The sequence below is a fragment of the Mustela nivalis genome (genome assembly GCF_964662115.1).
Source record: "Mustela nivalis genome assembly, chromosome: 15".
Classification (NCBI taxonomy): Eukaryota; Metazoa; Chordata; class Mammalia; order Carnivora; family Mustelidae; genus Mustela; species Mustela nivalis.
Genome location: NC_139034.1, coordinates 3,147,499 through 3,171,278, shown reverse-complemented (window position 1 = coordinate 3,171,278; position 23,780 = coordinate 3,147,499). Strand labels below are relative to the sequence as shown.

Sequence of the window (23,780 nt, the reverse complement as noted above, 5' to 3'; positions counted from 1 at the left end):
GCTGGTGCAGCCACCCACTCACTGGCTCACCCTGAAACTGGAGGCTGGCCATGGCCCTGAATTGATTCTGTAGGATCTTAGAGTTTCTTGGGTGTCTAGGTGATCTGAGCCATCATAAAAGGTGAGAGAGCAACAGGCAGAGAGCCATGCAGATTGCTGACCAGGAAGATATCACGCATGTTCCCTGTGCATAGAACTCTTCATTTCTCTCTTGGATATTCAATGTTACCAAACCTCTCAAGGGCACGTATGCTTGACCTGTAACTGCCAGATAGGGTCACTGTCTAACTGTCCTTTGGTTTGGGTTCATGTTTTGATTCCGCTCTGTGGATGTCCTGCCTGCATCTAGTTAGCAGGTGTGTCTTTGCACAGGAGTTCCCAGGGGTCAGGTCTATGTCAGCTTCACTCTCTCTGTATATCACATGGTATGACTGGGCACTCAGAAAGCAAGACATTTTAGGTAATGATTATAGAAGTATTTTTACTATAACTTAGAAGAGAAGCTAATATACTGTACTAATTTTGGATGTCTTTATTTCCCACCCTCAGATGAAACCACTATTTTAGTTTAGTTATTAAACTAAAAACACTAAACTCATTCCAAGAAGAGTCTAGTATGTGAGCTATGAACATACAAGTCCTTGCTGCTGAGCCTCTGTTTGGATTCCGAATGACAATCTCCAAGCCAGCTGTCTAATCACAAATTAGTGAAAATTCACTGCTAAATCACGAGTTATTATTTTTTTTCAGGAAGTTACCAATATAAAAAGCTTCATCAGGTTTAAAATATCAAATGGTACAAGTTGTCTAATCCAAAGTAATGTACAGAGAATGTATGCCTCTCTTTGTAACACACCCATTAGTTTTTTATCTATATCTGTGAAAAAACATCCTATAATCTTTACATTCATTTATTTAATAGCCACAAGCTAACCGGCAGATAATATTGTTTCCATTTTACATTTAAGGAAACTGAGGCACGAAGAAGTTAAGAAATTATTTTTCCAAGGTCACAGAGCTAGAAAAAAATGAGCAAGGATTCAAAGCTAAGCCTCCAAACTATAAATTCTCTGCGTTATACAATGCATCCCAGGTTGCACTACTGCATAGTAGTTAAAGAGGCTATACTTGAGAATCAAAATGATCAGGGTTCAAATCTGTGCTTTATAGTGTTGTTCAATGTCTCCATACATCAGCTTCCTCATCTAAATAACGGGCATAATCACAGCATTCACCTCATAGGGTTTTAGGAGAATTAAATATAGCATGTGAAAAACTCAATCCAGGGCCTGATTCATAGGAAGTGGTAACCACTATGGTCACGGTTTCTAGGTGGCTCCAAAGAGATTAGCATGGGTTGAACATTTACTATGAGTCCACATCACGGTCTTCCCAAAGCCTATGTCGTCTCCCTGAGCTATTCAGGGATGTGGGTATGGATCAGAGTGGGCCCGGAAATGCAAACAGAGTGGGCCATATGCAAACTGATCAGATATCATGGGTAGCATGCCCTGTCCCACCCAGGATACCCCATTTCCCCAGTTTAAGATGACCACTACAATTAATCTGATTTCCCTCTGAAGAGGGAGGAATATCACAATACTGGACTCAGATGTTCTTACTTTTCTAAGAGGTCTTTATAGTTGGTCAGTGTAGTCTTCAGTGTTTAGGAACAAATGATGAGGTCAAATCTTAGAAAACAGCCTTCACAGTACACTGGCAGCCTGCCTGCATGTGTGCCCATGAACTCTACTTTCTGTTCTATTACCACAGCTGTACCAGCTGCATGCTTCTGGCTGAGGCCAAGCACTGCGCTTGAGCCAATATTGGCTCTCCTCATCTCCCCCTCACAGAACAGTGCATCTCCAGCAAGTCCCCTCTGTAATACTGTGATTTATAATAAATATTTATTTTGGTCTTTGCACCTGTTTCTGGTACAGAGCTCCCCAAACCCTCAGAATTTCCTAAGTGATAAGAACGATGTAGATTTCTTGGTGTTCATAACAGACCCCTTTCAACCATACCTAAGTTTATGTCAAAGAGGTGACTTTTGATAAGTACCTAGGGATGGGGACTGGTTGCCAAGGGGATTAAAGGTTGGAACTGTCAGCCCCACCCTCAGACCTCAGAAGAGGGGAGAGAGGCTGGAGATTGAGTTCAATCACTGATGGCCAATGATTTAATAATCAACCATGCCTGTATTAACCCAAAAAGACAGGCTTCAGAGAGCTCCAGGCTGGTGAACACATGGAGATTCAGGGTGAGTGGCATGCCTGAACCAGACAGGGAAGCTCTGTGCCCCTATCCACACACTTTGCCCTACACGTTTCTTCAGGTGGCTTATCCTCAGGTGTATTCTTCTGTAATAACTATTAATGTCGTAAATAAAATGTTTCCCTGAGTTCTTTGGGCCACTCCAGCACATCAGTCTAACACAAGGAAGGGGTCTTTGGAACCTCCGATCTACAGCCAGTCGGCCAGAGCCCCAGCCACTGGCTTCTGAAGTGGTAGCAGGAAAGGAGAGCAGACAAAACCCCTGACCTCTAGGATCGGACACTATCTCCAGATGGACAGTGTCAAAATTAGTTACTGCTTCATGGTATGAACACACCCACATCTCACACTCCCTCTACTGAATCATCAGTTTTTCCCCTTGCACTGGCTCACACACATGCTATGATTTCTTTTGCCTTAAGAGAAAAAAGAAAACAATCTGATCCCACTTCTCTTTAGCTACTGTCTCATTTTCTCTCCTCTTTCTTCCCATTTTCTCTTGAACTCACTCTAATTAAACTTTTAACCCCACCATTCCATCAAAGCAGTAACCGTCAAGTCACCAGTGATCTCCTCATTGCCAATTCCAGTGGTCTGGTTTAAGCCTCTGCCTTCGGCTCAGGTCATGATTTCAGGGTCCTGGGATGGAGCCCCGCATCGGGCTCTCTGCTCAGCGGGGAGCCTGCTTCCCCCTCTCTCTCTGCCTGCCTGCTTGTGATCTCTCTCTCTCTCTGTCAAATAAATAAATAAAATCTTAAAAAAAGAGAGAAATGCATATTTTGTTTAATTCATGCAACTATAATCAGATTGTCATGTATCTGTTCAAAGTATCGTAAAACCACAAAGAACATACCTGGGCTACGAAGTCTATTATTTTCCCCTTGATGTGCACATCCTCAAGGGGAACTGAATTGCCAGAGACATCCTGCAGACCAGAATTGAAGTTGCTGGAAGGTTTGGTGTCTGCTAACTGATAATCTAGACATTAAAAAATTATAATGTTAGCTTTTAAAACCATCCCTGCAATGTTTTGTTAGCTTAATTGTTATTCCTTCTCCTTTCCTTCATACATTATATTTTAGGAAAAATGGACAAGAAGCATTTTATGATTTTCAATAGCCAATGCTTGTAAAGTAAGTGAACCCACGTGAGAAAAATGGGGTTAGCCTTCATAATAGACACTCTGCCTTTTTAATCTAGTGACTCTGAGGACTCATCTTGAAACTTTAGAGTCACACAATTACTTGAAAGACAGACATTTAAGCATATGCACAAGTTCACAAAAGTCTTTAAGAATTTATAAATGTAGTTTATTCAAGAATCTAGATATCTCCATTCCCTAGCCTGTGATTTTGATTGGTCAGTCACTATTATTTATTGTGCCACAAAAGCATGTCAGACCAATATGAGATCCCTTAGACTTTCAGTCCAATGAACACTAAATCAAACTTCTAATACAACATATGAAAAAAATGTTCCCCTTCTATACCAGGTGGTACAAAAATACACATATAATTAGGTATGTAAATATATACTCTCTAGCCAGACATTTCATTTAATGCTCCCAGAGGAAAAAAAGGAGTCATTTTCTTATACATGAAAGTCATACATTTCTGACAAAACATAATTTGATTACAGTTAAAAATGTTTATGTGTTTTTATAAGGCTATTAATAAATATTAAAATAGTTTGGGCTTACAATTTTCTGAGAAGCTATCATCCTCTCATATATTTCTACTACTAACATATAAGCTGCATATTACAGTTTTGGGAGTACCTTTGCTTAGTGCAGATACTGATCTCATTTGCAACATAGAGTAACTGAGGCCCAAAAAGCTTATGCAGTTTGTTTCATATTGCACAGCCTAGGTAAGCGGCGAGTTGATACTTCTTGAAGCCGAGCTTCCTGATTCTAAAGCTGGGTCCTCTGTCCACTTCACCAATCCCCATTACACTTTTTGTGCTTTGACATCTTAAATTGCTTCAGTAGGTTTTAGCATCGGCTGTCCAGAGGTGCACGAGCTCAACTTAGGCATGCTAACCAAGTACTATGTGATTTTTGAGATCACTGAACCTCTCTCAAGTATCCTGGTTTTTATTTTTACAAAATAAAGAAGGGAATGGAATATTTATATATGAAATCATAGATACAGTTCCTGAACATGAACATAAATTCCTCTAAAAATAAAACGTTTGAGTTCTATAAATATCACATAAAATAACATTCAAGAAAAGTGTCTTACCTTCAACATTTGAAAAATTTGAAAACTCAGGTCTGTATTCCTCTAATTCAGTAGTGTTACAAGGATGAAAGTCCTTTATTTCATCTCCAAATATACAAAATTTAATAATATATTTCATTTTAATCTGATTGGTTTTATATACAACAAATTCATCATCCTAGAGCCAACAGAATTGAATAGGTGGGGGGAAAAACCTTTATTGGCAAATGTTCTCATAAAAGCAGAATTGCAGGTTTGCTAATTTAGAAAATACTGAATTCAGAGAGTCACAGATATGCAACAATTACTTCAACTTAAGCATATTCAATAAAAACAGGAGCCTCTCTGCCTGTTTCCTAAAATAAATACCTCAAAGTCTGTGCTGACAGTGGCTGTTGCTCGCACCCCATGGACACTGTCATAGCCTGGTGGTGCTTCCGACAAGGAGAAGTCTTTTTTGTTCAAGTCCATGCACTTCCCAAGGGCTACATCACAGACAACCAAGAGCCTTGTGCCATCTGTCTCTCCTGAGTGGGAATACTTAGTACTCGTGCTGTATTGGGAAAGGAAGTAATGTGTTTGTAATTTATGGTCATGGCAACAATATTTTATTACCTTTTATCCATCTCTATATGTGAAATACTGTCTAAATGAATGTACTGGCAGAATGTTCCAAATTTTACTGCTATTGAAATTCTCTGAAGATTCAATTTTGTCTAAATGAATGTACTGGCAGAATGTTCCAAATTTTACTGCTATTGAAATATCTCTGAAGATTCAATTTACAACTTTATTGTTTACGTATTTGTTTAAAACTTTAATGTGAAAAACACATTAGAGAGCAGTTCCCAACAAGTTTCTGTTGTGCGAGGCTGTGCTCAAAGTACTTTCTTCCAGAGAGGGATGAATTCTACTGTTTCCCCAAATCTTTATTAATTACTAAAATACAAACATTTTGGTATGGTAAACACCAAAGTGATGAAAGAGAAGGAAAATCCCCCACCTTTTAAATTAAGAAGTAGATTGCTTCTCTGTACTAAAGCTCAAGGAAAACATGATATACCAGGTAAATAAGAACTACTCAAAGGGAAAGATGGGCACTGTATTCTCACAGGCTTCTGAATCCAAAAGAAGAAACAAAAATTTCAAATAACATCCAAGTGAGAGATTTTGTTTTAACTTTCTTCAGGACTCAGCAGCTTTAAAAAAGCAACTTTTGCAATTAAGGAGCATAGGCTAGGACATCTATGGGAAAAATATTTTGGGGATAGACCTCTATTTTTCCAAATACCAAGACCCAAATGTAAAAGCGTTTGTTCTATCCTCTAAGACTTGCCCCCTTTTATCTTTAATTTTTAAAAAATACTTCATTTTTAAGTAATCCCTACGCCCAACACGGGGCTTGAACTTACAACTCTGAGATCAAGGGCCACTAACTGAGCCAGCTAAGTGCCCCAAGACTTGCCCCCTTTAAAAAAAATAACCGATTTCCCCCATTCTTCCTATAAACTTCCTTCCCTGTGGCCACCAAAGCTGTTAACCTTAGCTTTGCCCCAGGTTCCTCCCTCTCCATTTCCTGCCTTTCACAATGACTGCCTCTGCCTGGTTGCTTGCCCATCACCACTCAACCTGCTACAGTTTGGCTTCTCCACTGAAACCACTCTGTCCAGAGTCACGAAGGACTTCAACTTGGTAAATTCAATGAAATGCCAATTTATTTTTTAAAAATCTTGACATCTAAAAAAGTTTACTTTGAAATATTTTGTACACAGGGAAGGGCATTTATACTATAAATGTGAAGTTTCAAGAATAACGATAAGATAAACAACCACATGGCTACTGCCTAGTTTAAGAAACAGAACATCATCAAGACTTCTGTGTTGCCCCGTGGCATCACTTTCCTTGCCACTCAGAGGTAATGTAATTGGAATCTTGTTTTTTGGGTGTATATTATTTTTTTCTCTTATAGTATTGATGTATGTGTCCCTGAATAACATGCTTAGTTTTGTTTGTGTTTGAACTTTGTATACATATAGAATCACATAGCAATTTTTTGCTCCACATCATTTTCCTAACGCTCATCTATTAGGCATGTGTAGCTGTAGCACATGGGTTGAAACTGCCACATAGCACTCCATGTAGGACTACACCAAAATTTTTCAATCCATTCCACTGTCAATGGACATCTGCATCATTTCCAGGGTTCTATTATACAGTTTTCTTGGCCATTCCTGTGCATGCCTCCTGGTCTGTGTCTACTTACTAGGCTAGTGATTCTCAACCCAGGCTGCATATAATAATCACCCAGGGAACTTAAAAATCTATTGATACCCAAACATCACCCTTGGAGATCCTGATTTAACTGATCTGGGGTGAAATCAGCACCAGTAAAATTTAAAACCTCCTCCAGCTGGGGAGGTGGTGGGAGAGATGGTGGAAATAGGTGATGGGGATCACTTATGATGAGCACCCTGTAGGGGCCCGGTTAGCCAGAGGGCCTTTGGGTGCAAACTTAGATTGACACCGCCCCTCCCAGAGGAACTTACTTGCAAACTCTGGATGTAGGGGCGGGTCAGGCCGGATGGAGACATCCAATCAATGGGGCGTGCATATATTTACTGTGGTGTGTTGCAATCTCATTGGCCACCTGTGTGTGGGCTGGGCTCAACCACCTCTATAAAGGTTAGTCTGTGAGGCTGGGGCGGGGGGAGTAGTAGGAGGAGTTGTAGTAGCCATTGGGGTAGCCGTTTGGTTTGAGTAGTCCACAGAGTAATAATTGCCGTTGGCAGCCTTGCCGCCACCAGTAGCTGCACCGCGGCAACCAGTCTGGCCGGAGCGGGGGCGTCTGGGGAGCAGCCTTGTCAGAGTGGCATCATGGGGAGCAGAGTCTGTGTTGTCGGAGTTGTCGACCTTGTCATCACCTCTTCATCATTCGGGGAGCGGCCTCGCTGCAGCAGCGTTGTCGTCCTCGTCGTCATCGCCTCTTCATTGTTGGGAGCGGCGTCCTCGTTGTCACCTCCTCGTAAGAGATGGCTCCAACGGGTCGGTTTGATTTTCGATGCTTGGCATGAAATAAAGCTTTGCTTGATTTTCGCTTTGTGTCAGTCTTGTTCCTTTGATCACGGACCCTAACACACCCATGCTGCACTGAAGTGTTGAGTCACTGTATTGTACACCTGAAACTAACATTATACTCTACTAACTGGAATTGGAATAAAAACTAAAAAAAAAGTCCTTCAATTTAAAATAGTCTCCTCCAGGTGATCCAGTTTGTAACCAGGATTGAGAACCACTGCTTCCTGGTTCATAGGCCAGCTAATCCACAGGATTCCTGAGTCATACTATCAACTATGCTCTTCAACTATAGCAGGTGATGCCAAAATTTTCTCCAGAGGGCTTATCAGTTTAATACTACTACCAACACCGTCTGAGAATTCAGACTGTAGAGACTTACCAACATTTAGAGATATTAAACTTTTTTTTTTTTTGCTGACAGGTGAAAAATGTTATACTATAGTTTAATTTGCATGTTGTTTATTACCAATCTTTTCAAATGTCATTGTCTATACGTGTTTTCTCTTGGGTTCTTATTCATGTCTTTTGTCCATTTGTTTAGAACTCTTTATCTTTTTCTTATTGATTTATAAGAATTCTTTAAATATTCTGGACAATTATCTTTTGTCCTGGGCCTGAACCCAGGCTCCATCCTGTAACTAGCTCTGTGACCAAATGCAAGTTATTTAACCTCCACCATTCTGTTCCCTTTTCATAAAATGATGTCATAATACCACTTGTGAGGTTTATAGACAATGCACCTAAAGCACTTAGCCTGGTGCCTCATAGAGGGCAGGTGTTCAATATCTTTTTTCCTTGAAGATTTTACCTATTCACTTGTTAGAGAAAGAGAGACAGCACAAGTGACAGCACAAGCAGGGGGAGAAGCAGGCAGAGGGAGAAGCAGACTCCCCACTGAGCAAGGAGCCTGACACAGGACTCGATCCCAAGACCCAGGGAACAAGACCTGAGCTGAAGGCAGATGCCCAACTGACTGAGCCACCATAGGCACCCCAAGGTGTTAAATACCTTGTGGCTATTATGAAAACATATTTAAATATTAATAAGAATATTAAACATGAAATTTATGCTAGGCCTACAGAGTTTATTCACAATAGAGAAGATGTTTGAGAAGAGGCCCTGTGCTGTAGAAATTACGATTGCTCATCCTGGAGAAAGATAAAATGTTGTCTGATCTTAGTCAAGATATCCTCAGTGTCACTGAGTACTCTTTGTGATAGTGATAACAGAACTGACGTGAGAGGGTTGTTGTAAGGATTAAGTAGGTAAAAAAAATAGAAAGACTCTCAGGATAGTAAAATCACTAAGATAATTTAAAATACAATTTTCCCAAATCTCTACTACAAAAGAAATGTTCCTATATACTGAGAAAACCAGTTGCTTTCAATGATCTGTTTCTTGTGTGAGAAATCCCTCAGAAAGGAAAGATGGAGGAAACCATTTGTAATAAACCCTTTGTGATAGGAGTAACAGTATTAAGGATATAATATTTGGTATAATATATAGTATATATAATACACTAACCTGATTGAATCACTGAAATATATTCCACTCCCAAGATTTCCAATGTCTGTTCTCTTTGTGCCACGATCTTCAACTACTTTGGGTAAAAGCAGCCCACTAAAAAGAAAAAGACATTACAATGATTTACTAGAAGAAAGGTATCTTTTATTAGAGCCTCATAATTCTAGCAGACACAGGTGCTACTTAAGGACATGTTAACTGAAAAAAGCCAGGCACTACTACTTGACCTCATATATATGTGAAATCTAGCAAAGTCCAACTTACAGAACCAGAGTGCAGAATGGTGGTTTCTAGAGACTGGGGGTTGGGGAAAATGGGGAGATGTTGGCTAAAGGGTATACAAACTTTCAATTTATTATAAATAAGATAATACTGTTTGCCAAGAGTAGATCTTACATTCTTACCACAAGAAAAAAAAAAAAAGATTAACTCTGTAGTGATGGATGTGTTAATTATCTTGTTTGTGGGAATATTTCAGAATGTACATGTACATTAAATCATCACATTATACATCTTTAAAAAATCACCTGTAGAACCTAAATATATATAATTCTTATTTGTTAATCATATCTTAATAAAGCTGGAAAAAATATACTAATTAAAAGACAATAAGTAAATAAAGAGCATGAAATGAAAAGCAAAATTATTTCAGAGTATTCCCACAGGACTGGTTCTAGGTGCTGTTCAAATGAACCAAGCTATGGCCAGTTTCTCATTGCTATCTTGGTCAGCCCTGAGATGCTGGTCATTTTTCTTACCTCAGTGCTCTGCCTCCTACCTGTTGAGGCTTCCAGCACTCAACAGAACCATGTGTAAGCCCAGTGCTCACTGCATTTCTTCCTGGCTCAAGAACTTAAGCAGGTTTCCATTGGCCTTCTAGCACTGTTAGGAACTCTTTACAATCAAAGTTAAACCATGGTTATCTGTGGGAAAATGGGTAAAGGGAGACTTCTGCCTTTATTACATAAACATCTACTGTTTGAATTTTGCATTATGAAATGTGATTAATTTTGTAAAATAGTTCTTGGATTTTATTCCTACTTAAAGTTTATTTAAAACAATTTTTAAAATTAAAACCATTTTTCAGGGGGTGCCTGGGTGGCTCAGTGGGTTGAGCCGCTGCCTTCATCTCAGGTCATGATCTCAGGGTCCTGGGATCGAGTCCCGCATTGGGCTCTCTGCTCAGCAGGGAGTCTGCTCCCCCCCCCCCCGCCGCCTCTCTCTGCCTGCCTCTCTGCCTACTTGTGATCTCTGTCAAATAAATAAATAAAATCTTAGAAAAACAAAACAAAACTATTTTTCAGGGCGCCTGGGTGGCTCAGTGGGATAAAGCCTCTGCCTTCAGCTCAGGTCATAATCCGGGGTCCTGGGATCGAGCCCCACATTGGGCTCTCTGCTTGGTGGGGAGCCTGCTCCCCCTCTCTCTGCCTGCCTCCTCTGCCTGCTTGTGTTCTCTGTCTGTCAAATAAATAAATAAAATCTTAAAAAAAATAAAATAAAAAAATTTTTTCAATGCTAGTACCTATAATTCTAGATTTTTAAAAAAGATTTTGTTTGTTTGTTTATTTATTTATTTTCTGTGGGGGAAGGAGCAGAGGGAAGAGGACAAGCAGATTCCTTCCCCACCACGCTCAGAGCCCGCTGTTGGCCCTATCCCTGAGATTATGACCTGAGCTGAAATCAAGAGTTGGATGCTTAACTGACTGAACCATCCAGGCATCCCTAGTTTTAAATGTTTAAACTTTGTTCCATGTGGAGTTTATTTAAGTGTGAGGAATGAGGTAAGGGTCCAACTTAGTATTTTTTCCAAAAGGTAGTAATCTCTCCTAATACATAGTATTAAAGAAATTATCTTTCTTCCACAGAAATAAAAACTACTTTTATCATATGTTAAACCATGTTCATCTTTACATTTGTTTGTGGGTTCTTTATTCTGTGACTCATCTGTTCAGGTACGACCTCACTGTTTTAAATAACATAGCTTTATAAAATGTTTTTAGTGTCTGGTTAATTCTCCTTCATTAATCGTCTTTTTCTTAATTACCCTGGTAAAATCCAATTAAAAAAATATGTACAGTAGTATCAGCTTTTTATTTTAAAAAAATCTTGTTAGCACTTTTATTGTGAGGTTATAGGTTATAGGTTATAGGTTAACTGAAGTAAAACTGGCATCTTTCTGATTAGTGCAATTATCTTTTGGGTCCTTCAATAGGAGTTTAAAATTTTTTCCAGCTGGATCTTATATACTTATGTTTCTCCTCAGGTATTTTTTCCTTAGGTATTTAAGTAAGGATCCGGATGTAATCATATCCTCCCAGGCTCCTTGTGACTGTAGTTCAGCTCTAATATTAAGTGGCTATTCAAAGCAACAGAAAATTAGTTATGTTTTATACAGATAACTAACAGTATCTAGATACTCTAATTCCTAGATCTTTCTTCTTAAGTATTGGATATTCCCTAGATTAGATACACATAGAAGAGCCATGAAATAGAGAATCCCCTTTCTTCATATTGTAAGGGCCTGCCCCTCTCAGAGGAACTTACTTGAAAACCCCGGATATAAGGGTGGGCCAGGCCAGATGGAGACATCCAATCAGTGGGGCGCACATATATTTACTGTGGTGAGTTGAAATCTCATTGGCCACCTGGGTGTGGGCCGGGCTCAACCACCTCTATAAAAGTTAGTCTGCAAGGCTGGGGAGGAGGGAGTAGTAGGAGGAGTTAGAATAGCCTTTGGGATAGCCGTTAGGGTAGTCGTTGGAGCCTCAGAGTGTCGTCCTCATCATGGTCGTGGGGAGCATTGTGGTCCTCCTGGTCATCGTAGTCATTGGCAGCGGCACCAGGGCAAACAGCCTCGTCACCAGCAGCCTTGACGCCACGAGTGGCCTCTCCACCACTGAGCCGCGGTCCCGCCACCAGTGGCCTCACCGCCCCAAACCTTGGCCCTGTTGCGAGCGGTCTTGCCACCCCGGGATGTGGCCCTACCATCCCGGGCCATGGCCCCGTCCATGTGCAGCCTCGTCTAGAGCAGCCTCGTCCAGAGCACCTCCATCGGCCCTGTCCACGAGCAGCCTCACTGGAGCGGCCTCGCCGGATGGGCATCATTCCACGGAGCAGCCTCCTCCAGAGTGGCCTCTTCTTGGGAGTGGCCCTGTCTGGGGAGTGGCCTCGCCGGAGCAGCCACATTCCAGGGAGCGGCCCTGTCTGGGGAGTGACCTCGTTAGCAGTGGCCTGGTCCTGTGAGCGGCCTTGTCTGGAGTGGCTTCTTCTTGGGAGAGGCCCCATCCGGGGAGCAGCCTCGCTGGAGCAGCCTCATTCCAGGGAGCGGCCCTGTCCGAGGAGTGGCCTCGTTGGCAGCGGCCTCATCTGGAGTAGCCTCGTCTATGGAGCAGCCTCGTCCAGAGCGGCCTCATCCAGAGCAGCCTTCTTGGGAGCGGCCTTGTCCGGGTCACCATCGTTGTCTCTTCTTAAGAGATGGCCCCTACCAGTTTGATTTTCGATGCTTGGCGTGAAATAAAGCTTTGTTTGATTTTTGCTTTGTGTCAGTCTCGTTCCTTTGATCACGGACCCTAACATCATATGATACAGTTTTCAAGAAGCAATTCACACCCATGTACTACACTCTAAAAATATATAATAATAAGTAAATAATTTAACTTACACCTATTACAATTTAAAGTGTTCAGTTTTGGGGTGCCTGGGTGGCTCAGTGGATTAAAGCCTCTGCCTTCGGCTCAGGTCATGATCCCAGGGTCCTTGGATTGAGCCCCACATCCGGCTCTTTGCTCAGTGGGGAGCCTGCTTCCTCTTCTCTCTCTGCCTGCCTCTCTGCCTACTTATGATCTCTATCAAATAAATAAATAAAATCTTAAAAAAAAATAAAGTGTCCAATATTCTCTGGAATACAATAAGCTAATTTTAACTGAAGAGGTCCATGTAGTATAGAAAAAAAATTAGTAGTATAGAAAAAAAAAATTAGGAAAACAAGGTAAAACACTTCATGTTCATGAGGGTGAAACATTTAGAAAATAAACATGGTATCCTCTTACCGAGACAGGATCCCAACAAAGCTTTGTACAGGCGATCCATGCAGTAAGGACTTCACATTGCCAAATTTGTTCAAAAACTCTGTGGTTTCATTCACTTTGCCAACTCTAAATATCTGCAAGATATCCACTGGACCTTTGCTGTGAAAAGTAGAAGAAAAACCTTGAGATTGCATAATCAAAAGCAAAATAAAAAATCATTATTAGCAGAAAGCCCAAAATAGCCCAAATGGCCATTACTATGGAATGGATTCAGTGAATCACAACACAACATTTTTTAGAAATATTTTGTAGTCATTAAAAAAATCATACTCTTAAAAAATAAGGATATGAAATAAAACATAGTAAAAGTTTAAAAATAAGTTATAAAACAATGCACAGCATGATCTCAAATTTTGTCAAATATATAATATATATATATAATACATATATAGATGGAATTCATTCATGCATTTATTCATTCATTCAACAAATACACTCTGGGAGTGCCTGGGTAGCTCAGTTGGTTAAGCACCAGACTCTTGATTTCACTGGGGTCATGAGATCAAGCCCTGGGTCAGGCGCCACACCATGCATGGAGACTGGTTGGGATTCTCTCTCTACTCATCTCCACCTTCCGCTCCCATGTGCATGTGGTTGTGCTTTCGTTTCTCTCTCTCTAAAACAAATAAACGAACAAACAAACACTCTGTGCCGAGTATTCTGCCAGGCCCTGGAAGTGAGATAATATGGTCTCTGGCTTCATGGGGCTTGTATCCTAATGGAGAGAGACAACAATTAAAAGTTAACAAATAACTGATTTTACATTCTACTCAGCAAACTAACCAGGTTCAGAGAGAGGATGGTCAAGAAAGGCCTATCTTTGAAAGTGACATTGCAACATGACATAATAGAGTATATATTTTAAGACCTAACTGGTTGTTTGGGGAAAATAAATTGGCTGGGGCAGGAGCAGAAAGAATGTTAGGAAGTAGGCGAGACAGCAGTATCTGGATTAAAGGTGGCAGCAGTGTGAATGAAAGAAGCCAATGGATGAGAGACATTTTGGAGACAGAATTGACAGGGCACAGTGATATGGGGATGAAGGAGAGTAGACAGTGGCTCTGGGTGGATGACTAGGATGAGGAAGCATGGGAAAAGACTGGGGGACTATGGAGAAACAGAGTTGTGGGGTAGAAAATGTAAGAAAGCCTATCCAGCATGTCTTCCCAACTCCTCATTCTCTGGTGTCACACTGTAGCTTAAAAGTAGCTATAGTAGGAGTATTTATATCACAGAAGCCAACAGTTATTATAAGTCAGGACTTCTATTTTAGGGAACTGGCTTGCCAGCATACCACTAGATATGGAAAAGAATCAATAATTGAGTTTGGGTTATATTCTTCTTTTTTAAAATATTTTATTTATTTATTTGACAGAGAGTGAGATCACAAGTAGGCAGAGAGGCAGGCAGAGAGAGAGAAAGAGAGAGGAGGAAGCAGGCTCCCTGCTGAGCAGAGAGCCCAATGCGGGACTCAATCCCAGGACCCTGAGATCACGATTCGAGCCAAAACCAGAGGCTTAACCCACTGAGCCACCCAGGCACCCCAGAGTATATATTCTACACCGACAAGTTAGCAGTGGTCATATTATCTCTGGGTAGTGAGATTTGGGTGATCTTCAGTTTTCATCATGCTTTCACACATTGTCTAAACTTTCAGCAAAGAATAAGAATTTTATAACTAGAAAAAATATGACAATCATCACTAGTGGAACAAATTGGAGAAAATCTAATTCTTCACAGCAGCAGAATCCCTCCATAGTGAAAGGTCCACTTTTGTCATATGAACAGTTCAACATCACTTGGGTGTGAGATGAGATCTCCAAGGCCTTCATGAGTTATATTACATGACTAAAAATGTACAACTGGTCTATGCAGTTGGTTCAAGTTCACCATCTTTAGCTCTAAGTGTGTAAGGCTTATGATTAAAGTTAACCTGGCCCTTTATACCTAATGAGAGCCAAGATGCCCGAAAGGTCCAGAAGGAAGACTTCAGGCAGAGGAGTGCTAGAAGTTTACATTAGTGGGATGAATGACCAAACCAGAGGAAGTCAGTCTCACCCTTGAGAATAACCCATCAAATTAGTTTCTGAACCTTGAATCTGGGTCCAGGCTTGTCGGAGCGGCTGATCCACACACGTCTGTTGTTACTGCTGCTGCCCTGTGTTGTAGAACACACAAGGGCACAAGAAACAGGGACTCTCACAGTCATTGATGAAACAAACGTGACTGACCTTTAGGGGTGTCATATCTCTTGAAGTATTTTCCAGATTTTCAACTTTTCCATGCCATGGAGTGGCCATTTTATTTTTTTAAAGATTTTATTTATTTATTTAATTTATTTATTTGACAGAGATCACAACTAGGCAGAGAGGCAGGCAGAGAGAGGAAGGAGGCTCCCCGCTGAGCAGATAGCCTGACAGGGGGCCCGATCCCAGGACCCTGGGACCTCGACCCAAGCCAATGGCAGAGGCCCCAACCCACTGAGCCACCCAGGCACCCCCTGGAGTGGCCATTTTAGAAGCTGCCACACACATAGTCCTGCATCTTAAAATCTTAATTTAAGCAGATTTTGCTATATAATATCCTTCAAAACACAAAAATACCTTGTGATTTCAAGTTTTTAAATTTAATTCTCAGCAAGATTAGATAAACTTGAAATTTGAGTGGAATAGTAGGGAGTATTTTCAAGCACAGAATACTGTCCCAAATCTATTATATACAGATATATATAGATATACATAATATATCATATATTATATACATACAGATAAAGATATTATGTATAGATATATAAAATATATATACATATATAAATTTAAATATATACATATATATATATATATATATATTTTTTTTTTAAAGTAGTTTTCTTAAGTAGATTTCATGTCCAGGATGGAGCCCAGTGTGGGGCTTGAACTTAGGACCCTGAGATCAAGACCTGGGCTGAAATCAAGAGTTGAACACTTAACCAACTGAGCCACCCAGGCATCCCCCAAGTCCCATTATAAACACAGAAGAAAGTAATCTGTCATCATAACATAGCTACCTTGTTATAGAGGATTAAATTACACAAGTAATTATGGAGATTAGCTCGTTAACAGAATCTGAAACAGTATTACATAATAACAGCTCCTAAGACATTTCCTTTATGCATACCTATAATTATTCTGTAAAACCTCTTCTTTAACTCTGAAAAATTCTTCAGTGTTCTGTTCAACATGCTCAATTTTGCATCTCAAAGCTCGGTATTTGGCAAGAGATGGTGGGTTGGGTTTGAACAAATTAGTTTCACAGACATTAACCATGTCTCTTATTAGCTGTAGATAAAAATAATACAAGATGTCAGAATCATTCTGTATCAAAATATTTATAGTCATTACACTTTCTCAAAAAGATTGGAAAAATAAGGGTTTTTCTTCCTAAAGTTTTTTTTTTTAAAGGTTTTATTTTTAAATAATCTCTACACCCAACGTGGGACTTAAACTCACAACCCTGAGATCAAGAGTTGCATGCTCCACTGACGGAGCCAGCCAGCACCCCTCCCCCAAAGCTTTTGATCAATATGTAAGTTGCACATTAAAGGTAATACTGTTATTATATATTGTACCCTCAGTGATAGCATAATATACAATACTAATAATAGTAAACATCAGGATAGCACATCATTGTTGATAAAGTGTTTCAGGTACATCGTTCCTCTAATCCACACTATAGTACTGGTCTTATTAGATCTTATTATCCTCATTGTATAGATGGGGAAAGTGAGGCTCTGAGGAGCTGAAATAATTGCTCAAGATTCCACAGCAAACAGGGGGAAGTGACTAAATAGGAACTCAGATCATCAGAATTCAAGTCCAATTCTGTTAGCAAAACTTCATTAAGCATGTTCTGTATGCCAGGCATTGTATCAGGTTTGAAAGATACAAAAATGAGTAAGACATGGTTGTCTTCCCTGAGAGGGAACCTAAGTATACTTAGTATACTCATAGGTCATGGAGCTTGGAGAAAGGAACATAGCTCCTACATAATCTGAATTATGTTTATTTTAAGGATATATTGTTTTTACCATCTTTGAGATGAAAGAGACATTGACGGGGGGCCCTATTTTGCCCTGCCACACATCTTTATGACCTCAATATAGGGATGGGCTAACTGTAATTAAATACACCAGCCATAAAAGAAAAGACTGATACATTTTTCTATATAAAAGTAAAAATTATCTGTATGGTAAAATAGAAAAAGTCAAACAATCACCCACCACAAGCAAAGTAAAATAAAACAAAGCAAAACAAATAAACTAAAGAAAATATTTATAACTCATATCCCAGGCTAGGCTTCCTAACTTAAGAGGTCATAACAATCATGAAGAAAAGTAGAAAGATCCGAAAGAAAAAGGACCAAAGGACATGAATAGACAGTTCAGAGAAAACAAAACAAAACAAAACAAAACCCGCATAAACTAAATATAAATCCATAAAATCGGTAAAGTCTGAAAGTTTAACAAATATATTTTTGGTAAAACTATAGGAAATAGAAACTCTCATTCACTGACAGTGGGAGGGTAAATAATAGAACATTTATGAGGGAATAAGACAAAATCTATCACAATTACAGGTGCACTGACCCCATAAGCCAGCACTTCTACTTCTGAGATGAATCTCAGAGACACTCCTGTGCAGTTATAAAATGACAAATATACAAGCATATTCACTTAGGCATTGTTTGTAGTAACAAAGTCTGGAAACAGTCCAAATGTCTGACATTAGGGGATGCCCATACAATGTGGGGAATGAGGATGCTCTCTCTAAGTGGGAAAAATGGGTGTGGAACAGCAAAGATGGTATACAACTTTTTATGTAAAAGAAAGGGAGAGGAATAAGTATATATGTGTATATTTATAATAATTTACATAAGGAAACTGTAAAGACAAACAAGACATGGTTATTGAGTTGGGGAGTTGGAATGGGTAGAAGGGCAGGGTAGAATACAGATTGTGCTGAGTAAACCTTTTAAATACAATTTTGACTTTTGGGGCGCCTGGATGGCTCAGTGGTTTGGGCTGCTGCCTTCGGCTCGGGTCATGATCTCAGGGTCCTGGGATCGAGCCCCGCATCGGGCTCCCTGCTCCGCAGGAAGCCTGCTTCCCTCTCTCTCTCTCTCTCTCTTTGCCTGCCTCTCTGCCTACTTGTGATCTCTGTCTGTCAAATAAATAAATAAAATCTTTAAAAAAAAAAAATAAATACAATTTTGACTTTTGAATAATACAAATGTATTACCTATTGAAAATATAAAAGTTAAATGAAAAAGTACTTGGATGGGCACTACATACACCTTCTCAGTAGGAGAACCAGCAACTGAGGTTCTTAATGTTGGGTGGTAGGCAAATCATGAAATTTTAAATTTAGAAGGTTCCCTTTTCATCTCATTTATTGATTCTTCACTTATTTTGGATTATAGATGTATCCAGGAATCTGTTGAGAGCTATAATTTCCTTCAAACATGTAAAATTTTGTATCTCCGAGCTCTTTTGCAGTCTAGGTCATAGATTTCTGATCATGTCCCAATTCCTTCATGCACAGATGAGGCAATTCAGAGCCAGGGAGTGAATTGGTCTCATCTAAGGCGAGGGGCACCCTGGGCCTGCCTTCCTGCTTTCCTCTTTGCTAACTGAGCCCAGCTCAAGGGAGAGGGCCCATTTCTGCAGAGTCAGTAATTCTACTCTCCTTGCCTTAGATTCCTTGGCTTAGGAATTCACATATGACTCAGTTCTGAGCAAAATACTAACCAAAGAGACTACAGGGCCAGGGAAGCTTGTCCTAAAAGATAAGAAAAGAAATACTCCAGTTGGGATGCTATGAACAACTACAGTTATAAGGTCATGTAAGGTGAGGTGGGCTGAAAGGGAAGCTAAGTTTATAGGAACCACAGAGATGAAAAGAAGCTGGGTCCTCGTTGATAATTCTCCCTCTGAGTGACTGGACCAGCAGCCACCCTATAACTGGCTTCTTGTTATACAGGGTAATAAGTATCTTCATTGTTCAAGTCAATGCCAGCTTTCTGTTTCTTTTGCAAAATGAATCCTAACTCCTCTCCTTGAGACAGGGAAACTGAAGCAAATAGCACGTCTTTGAAGCAAATAGCATTATGTCCTCTGGATTTCTCGAGAACAGATAACATCTAAGGAAAGACCAGGTAAGAACAACGTGATGAATTTATCTTATGAGCATTCTAGACGACCAGAACTAGACATCTGCACAACAAGACGCACTGGCTCCAAGGAATAACACCTGGGCCCTGTCTTTATTCTAACCAGGTCCTGGGTGCCAGACCATGATCCTCAATAACAACCCCAGACCCCAAGCAAAGATAAGACCCCCTCCTTTCCTTACCGAGTCTCCCAAACACTGTCTGTACCTGCTCTCTTTCTCTACCTTCAATAAACTCTGCTTTTGCCTCCTGCTGGCCCATGTTCTATCTCTATCTTGTGACTAGTAAGGGATCCTCTTGGCTGGTCCTGCAGGACTCCCTCCGGGTCCTCGGGCCTGGCCTGCCAGTATCATCCTGATATAGAAAATTACTTAACAGTGTAGCAATTCTAAATATATCTGCCTTTGTATACTATTCCAACACATTCATGTTTGGGAACATGCTTCAGGTAATCTCCATAAGAATCCAAAGCATTCTAAATTGGCTCAATATTCATTTTGAGCCAACTTCTGTGATTCAGTACTACCTTATTAATCAGATTTGAAAAGACTCTTCCCCAACATATTATAAATTGAATTCCATATTTCAGAGATTTACCTGGCAGAGGTCCTCTTTCTTAGCTAATAGTCTCAGGTTCACTTTTTCAGTTGCTGTGCCTTTGTGAGGTATTAATCTGTAGAACTCAGTCATCATTTTTTGCAGTTGTTCTTCTGTTTCTCCATTTTTCAATGCGGCCTTTACTAGAAGGAGAACTCCCTCTGCCTTGCTCACCTTTAAATGGAGGACAATATATGTGTCTTAAAGTTGAATCTTTACCATCAGAGAAAAGGTGAAGGAACATGCATAAAAACATCTAAAATGGTTGTTAATTATGTCACAACTAATGGTTTTCTATTGGACACCAGCCATAAAACAGGTGCCATGTTTACAGGAGATGTATATCAGTTGTGACGATGATGCCATGAGAAATCTTCCAAAACCAGGCTCAGTTTAACTAGAGGAAAAAACCAGCGCCTTAAATATCTATATTGTGTATCTAGATCTATATCTACATCTATATCCATATCTCTATTCACAACTGCATCTCCATCTCTTTCTATATCCGCAAGAGAGGAATACTAATGCAACCACAGGAGACTTGCTTTTCACACAAGAAGTTTAGAAAAATGTCAGAATCACAGTAGGCACAAAATCCAGCAGAACATGTTTCTAATTACACAAATACTGTTTGGACTTTGACCCAGAAAACCTTTTTCTCCCTGAAATAAATTAGTTTAGTTCCACAGAGGGAAACTGTATTATTTTACTGTGACAATGCAGTTGCACAAGTTGTACCATTGGGAATATTTTCTTTCATTTGCTTTTTCAATCAGATAAAATCACATAAAATTAAAAAGAGCATTTTTTCTGGAGGACTGGGAGCATCCCTGCCTTTCCCTAAAATGGTCACAATTTATAAGACTGGGAAGCAGTGGCTCTAAAGTAGACAAAGTTCTGAGTGTCTAAGGACCAAGTGCAACCCTGTCCCTCAGGCCTGCTAAACACCTAGCAACATAAAGGAGCAGGCCTCCCAATGAGACAGCACCAAAAAGCGAAGCTTGAACAGCTCTTGGGTCTGATATGTTATATAGATAAGAACATCTAGTTTTCTTTGCAAGTTGTTTTCCCCTCAGTGCTCTCAGTGTTCCCTTTTTCCAAGGTAAAAAAAAAAAAAAAAAAGCACATCAGAAACAGCTGGACCAGCACCAAACACACAGAGCATGATTTAAGCTAGTAAACTAGAAAAGCAGAAATTGTCATGATTGAGGTTCTCCTTCAAGGACACACATGACTCACATCATTGAGACTAATCCTGTTCACAGGCTTGAGAAGCAAGTGCTCCAGGTGGCCGAGAGCTTCCGCCCAAACCATTTCCACCAAATCGCTCACTTCTTTGCTCAGAGTGCTTGAATTCATTACCTCCTCCAAAAGCAACTGCAACAATAAAGTAAAAAACAAAAACAAAAACAAAAAAATCAAAAACCCCACCAACAAAAGGTTTCATTAGTGGGCTGATAACAGAGACGAGAGAAGAAATCATCACAGCTGAGGAGAGAGGCATAGGCAGCCAAATGACTGATAATTCTGTGTGCCTCCACTTCCTTCCTATACTCTCTGTATCTCCCCTTTCTATCTTTTACTCCCACTTTATGTTTCCTTTTGTCTTTTCCTTCATTCTATTAGCTTTAGGCCTCCCAGTGACATCAAAGTTTAAGTGGCATTAAGGGGATTCTTGGCCTAGGTTATAATGAAGTTTTTTGAAAGCCATGGGGGTTTGTTGCTGAAGCAAGCAAGAGGTTTTGTGGTTCAACCTAGAACTCACTCCTTACCCGGCTTCCACACTTGTATATGAGTTTACTTTTCTTGTTCTTAACTCTGACTCCTTTCTCTTACCAGGTTTTTAATTGTTGTAAAGAAAATGTTTCTATTAAAAATACTCAATCACTCATACAAAATAGTACATAGAAATCAATCTTACTGCTTGCAGTTTTTCAGATGCTAACTGGGTTGCTTCAGGTGTAAAATGTTCTCTTAGCAGAAAACTTTGTTTCTTCAGCTCTTCAATGTAATTTTCATAGTATTCACTTGCATCTGCAGAGGTTTTCTTTACAGAGAACTTTCTAGTCTGTGAATTATAGTGTGGAGCAAAATGTTAGGATGTGAGGATACAGTCACTTATTAACCTATGATCTTTATTGAACACCTCCTATGCACCATGGGAAAATGGAATGTAAATAAGGCAATGGATCCCCACCATGAAGGTGTTAATTAGTTTTTTCAAATAATTACTTAAATCTTCAATTCTTCACAAAACTGCCTAACACCTGAAAGTAAAGGGAGAAAAGCCTGAGCAGGCACAACAGGCAGAAAGGATGCATATGATTCATAGGAGAGTCACTCAAATGTCTGTTCAGAGACTACATATTCTTACTTTACATACTAGTCTAATGAGCTTTGAAGTCTGGCACTCAAGCTTTTTGGAAATGAGCAAAATAGATGAGGGAGGGGCAGAAAAGAAAAAATACCTCAGAAATGAGGTACTGTTAGAGAAAGCACACAGTCAAAATGAAATGATAGCTACCATCAAGGAGAAAGCAGGAAAGTTCTTGGTCATGCAAATAATGTAAAGGCATGGAGAAGGTGTCTTCTGGATAGGCACAAACTGCCTGCTTCCTTCCAACCTGCCCATAGATGTGGCATTTGTCAGCTTTTCCTGGGAATCCTTGCTCCTGTAGTGAGCAGTTATCCCAAACTTATTAACCTCAGAGAACGTGGAAGTCTAGCCCCAGCTGGGGCCTGTGGGTGTAGCCTAAGCCCCTGGCTCTGGAATGTGTGCCCCCAGGGGCAGGGGGAGCCAGACTACCCATGACACCATAAACCACTCTCCTGAATTTGTGGCTACAGGGTGCCTCTAAAACATGGAGAAAAGAAACATATCATATTCGAGTTACCCCATTTAAGAAGAGAGAGTTTAACATAATTTTGGAATATTTCCACAAAATGTTTTTGTATGAGAGACGGGCAAGTTAGAAAAGTCTCTTCTGAAGAACAGCTCTTTCAGTGTTGGTTAAGCAAGGATAATTTCTATCAAAGTGAACAGACTCACCTGAGGAGCCCTCTACTTGCATTCTCAGACCTAGGCTTGCCAAAGGAGGAAGGCAACCAGGAAGAGTTCTCAGGATAGTAAACAGGAGGGGACGGTGGCCTATTCAGCCTCATTATTTTCTTTTTCAGTAAAGAAAAACAATTATAACATGTTCTATCATGGTTTTCAACTTGACGTTTCCTTACTTTTTATCCATTCAACTAAACCCTCCACAAAATACAGCACACATTTTTGGGTAAAAGGATAACAAAAAGCCTTTCTCCTACTTAGACATATTTGACTTGGATTGGCTTTTTTAATCTATTCCCATGATATGGCAAAACTGCTTGGATAACAGTCACTTCTCATGAATAAATTACATTAGGACTGGGAGCTCAATGAATGAACCATAAATGGTGGGTGGGAAACCTGACCCTTTGGGCTTCCCTGAGAGCAGCTACGTAAGTAACGAGTGCCTCCCTTAAAGACATCTGGAACTTAGGCCCATGTCATGACAGGTATGAGCTACTTTGGGTGGGCTTCTGAGTCAGGTGGATCCCATACTGACCTGAGGTGAGTCTCCCTCCTGGCACCAGAGCTGACACCTCCAGTGGGGGCAAAGCCAAAAGCATCCAGAGCCCGAGTGTGATGCTGTGAGGACCACTCCCACTGAGGTGAGCCTGTATGCCCTGATGGTGCTGTGTTTCCTGCCTGTAAATTGTCTAGACAGAAGATACCCTGATAGTGTAGTAGCATGTGCTTTGA

General features: G+C 40.2%; 2 protein-coding genes across 2 annotated transcripts in view; both read right to left on the bottom strand.

Moving 5' to 3' along the window:
• The window catches only part of PARP4 (poly(ADP-ribose) polymerase family member 4), a 130,885-nt gene that overhangs the window by 82,171 nt on the left and 24,934 nt on the right, over positions 1–23,780 (bottom strand). The window contains 9 exon segments of the mRNA XM_082701631.1: positions 3,128–3,252; positions 4,518–4,674; positions 4,866–5,049; positions 9,096–9,191; positions 13,145–13,282; positions 16,340–16,500; positions 19,988–20,161; positions 21,227–21,364; positions 21,909–22,055. Of these exon segments, the coding sequence (XP_082557757.1) occupies positions 3,128–3,252; positions 4,518–4,674; positions 4,866–5,049; positions 9,096–9,191; positions 13,145–13,282; positions 16,340–16,500; positions 19,988–20,161; positions 21,227–21,364; positions 21,909–22,055 (1,320 nt within the window).
• On the bottom strand, positions 9,978–12,702 carry LOC309849277 (uncharacterized protein). Its single transcript, XM_082701671.1, has 2 exons — positions 11,640–12,702; positions 9,978–10,018 (listed from the first exon to the last, which is right to left on the bottom strand). The coding sequence occupies exon 1, from the start codon at positions 12,378–12,380 to the stop codon at positions 11,841–11,843; it is 540 nt and encodes a 179-aa protein (XP_082557797.1). The 5' UTR covers positions 12,381–12,702; the 3' UTR covers positions 9,978–10,018; positions 11,640–11,840.

Bases quoted from the DNA above. Each gene is read 5' to 3' on its own strand.
- LOC309849277 (XM_082701671.1), bottom strand. From the start codon at position 12,380: ATGGGGCCTCTCCCAAGAAGAAGCCACTCCAGACAAGGCCGCTCACAG.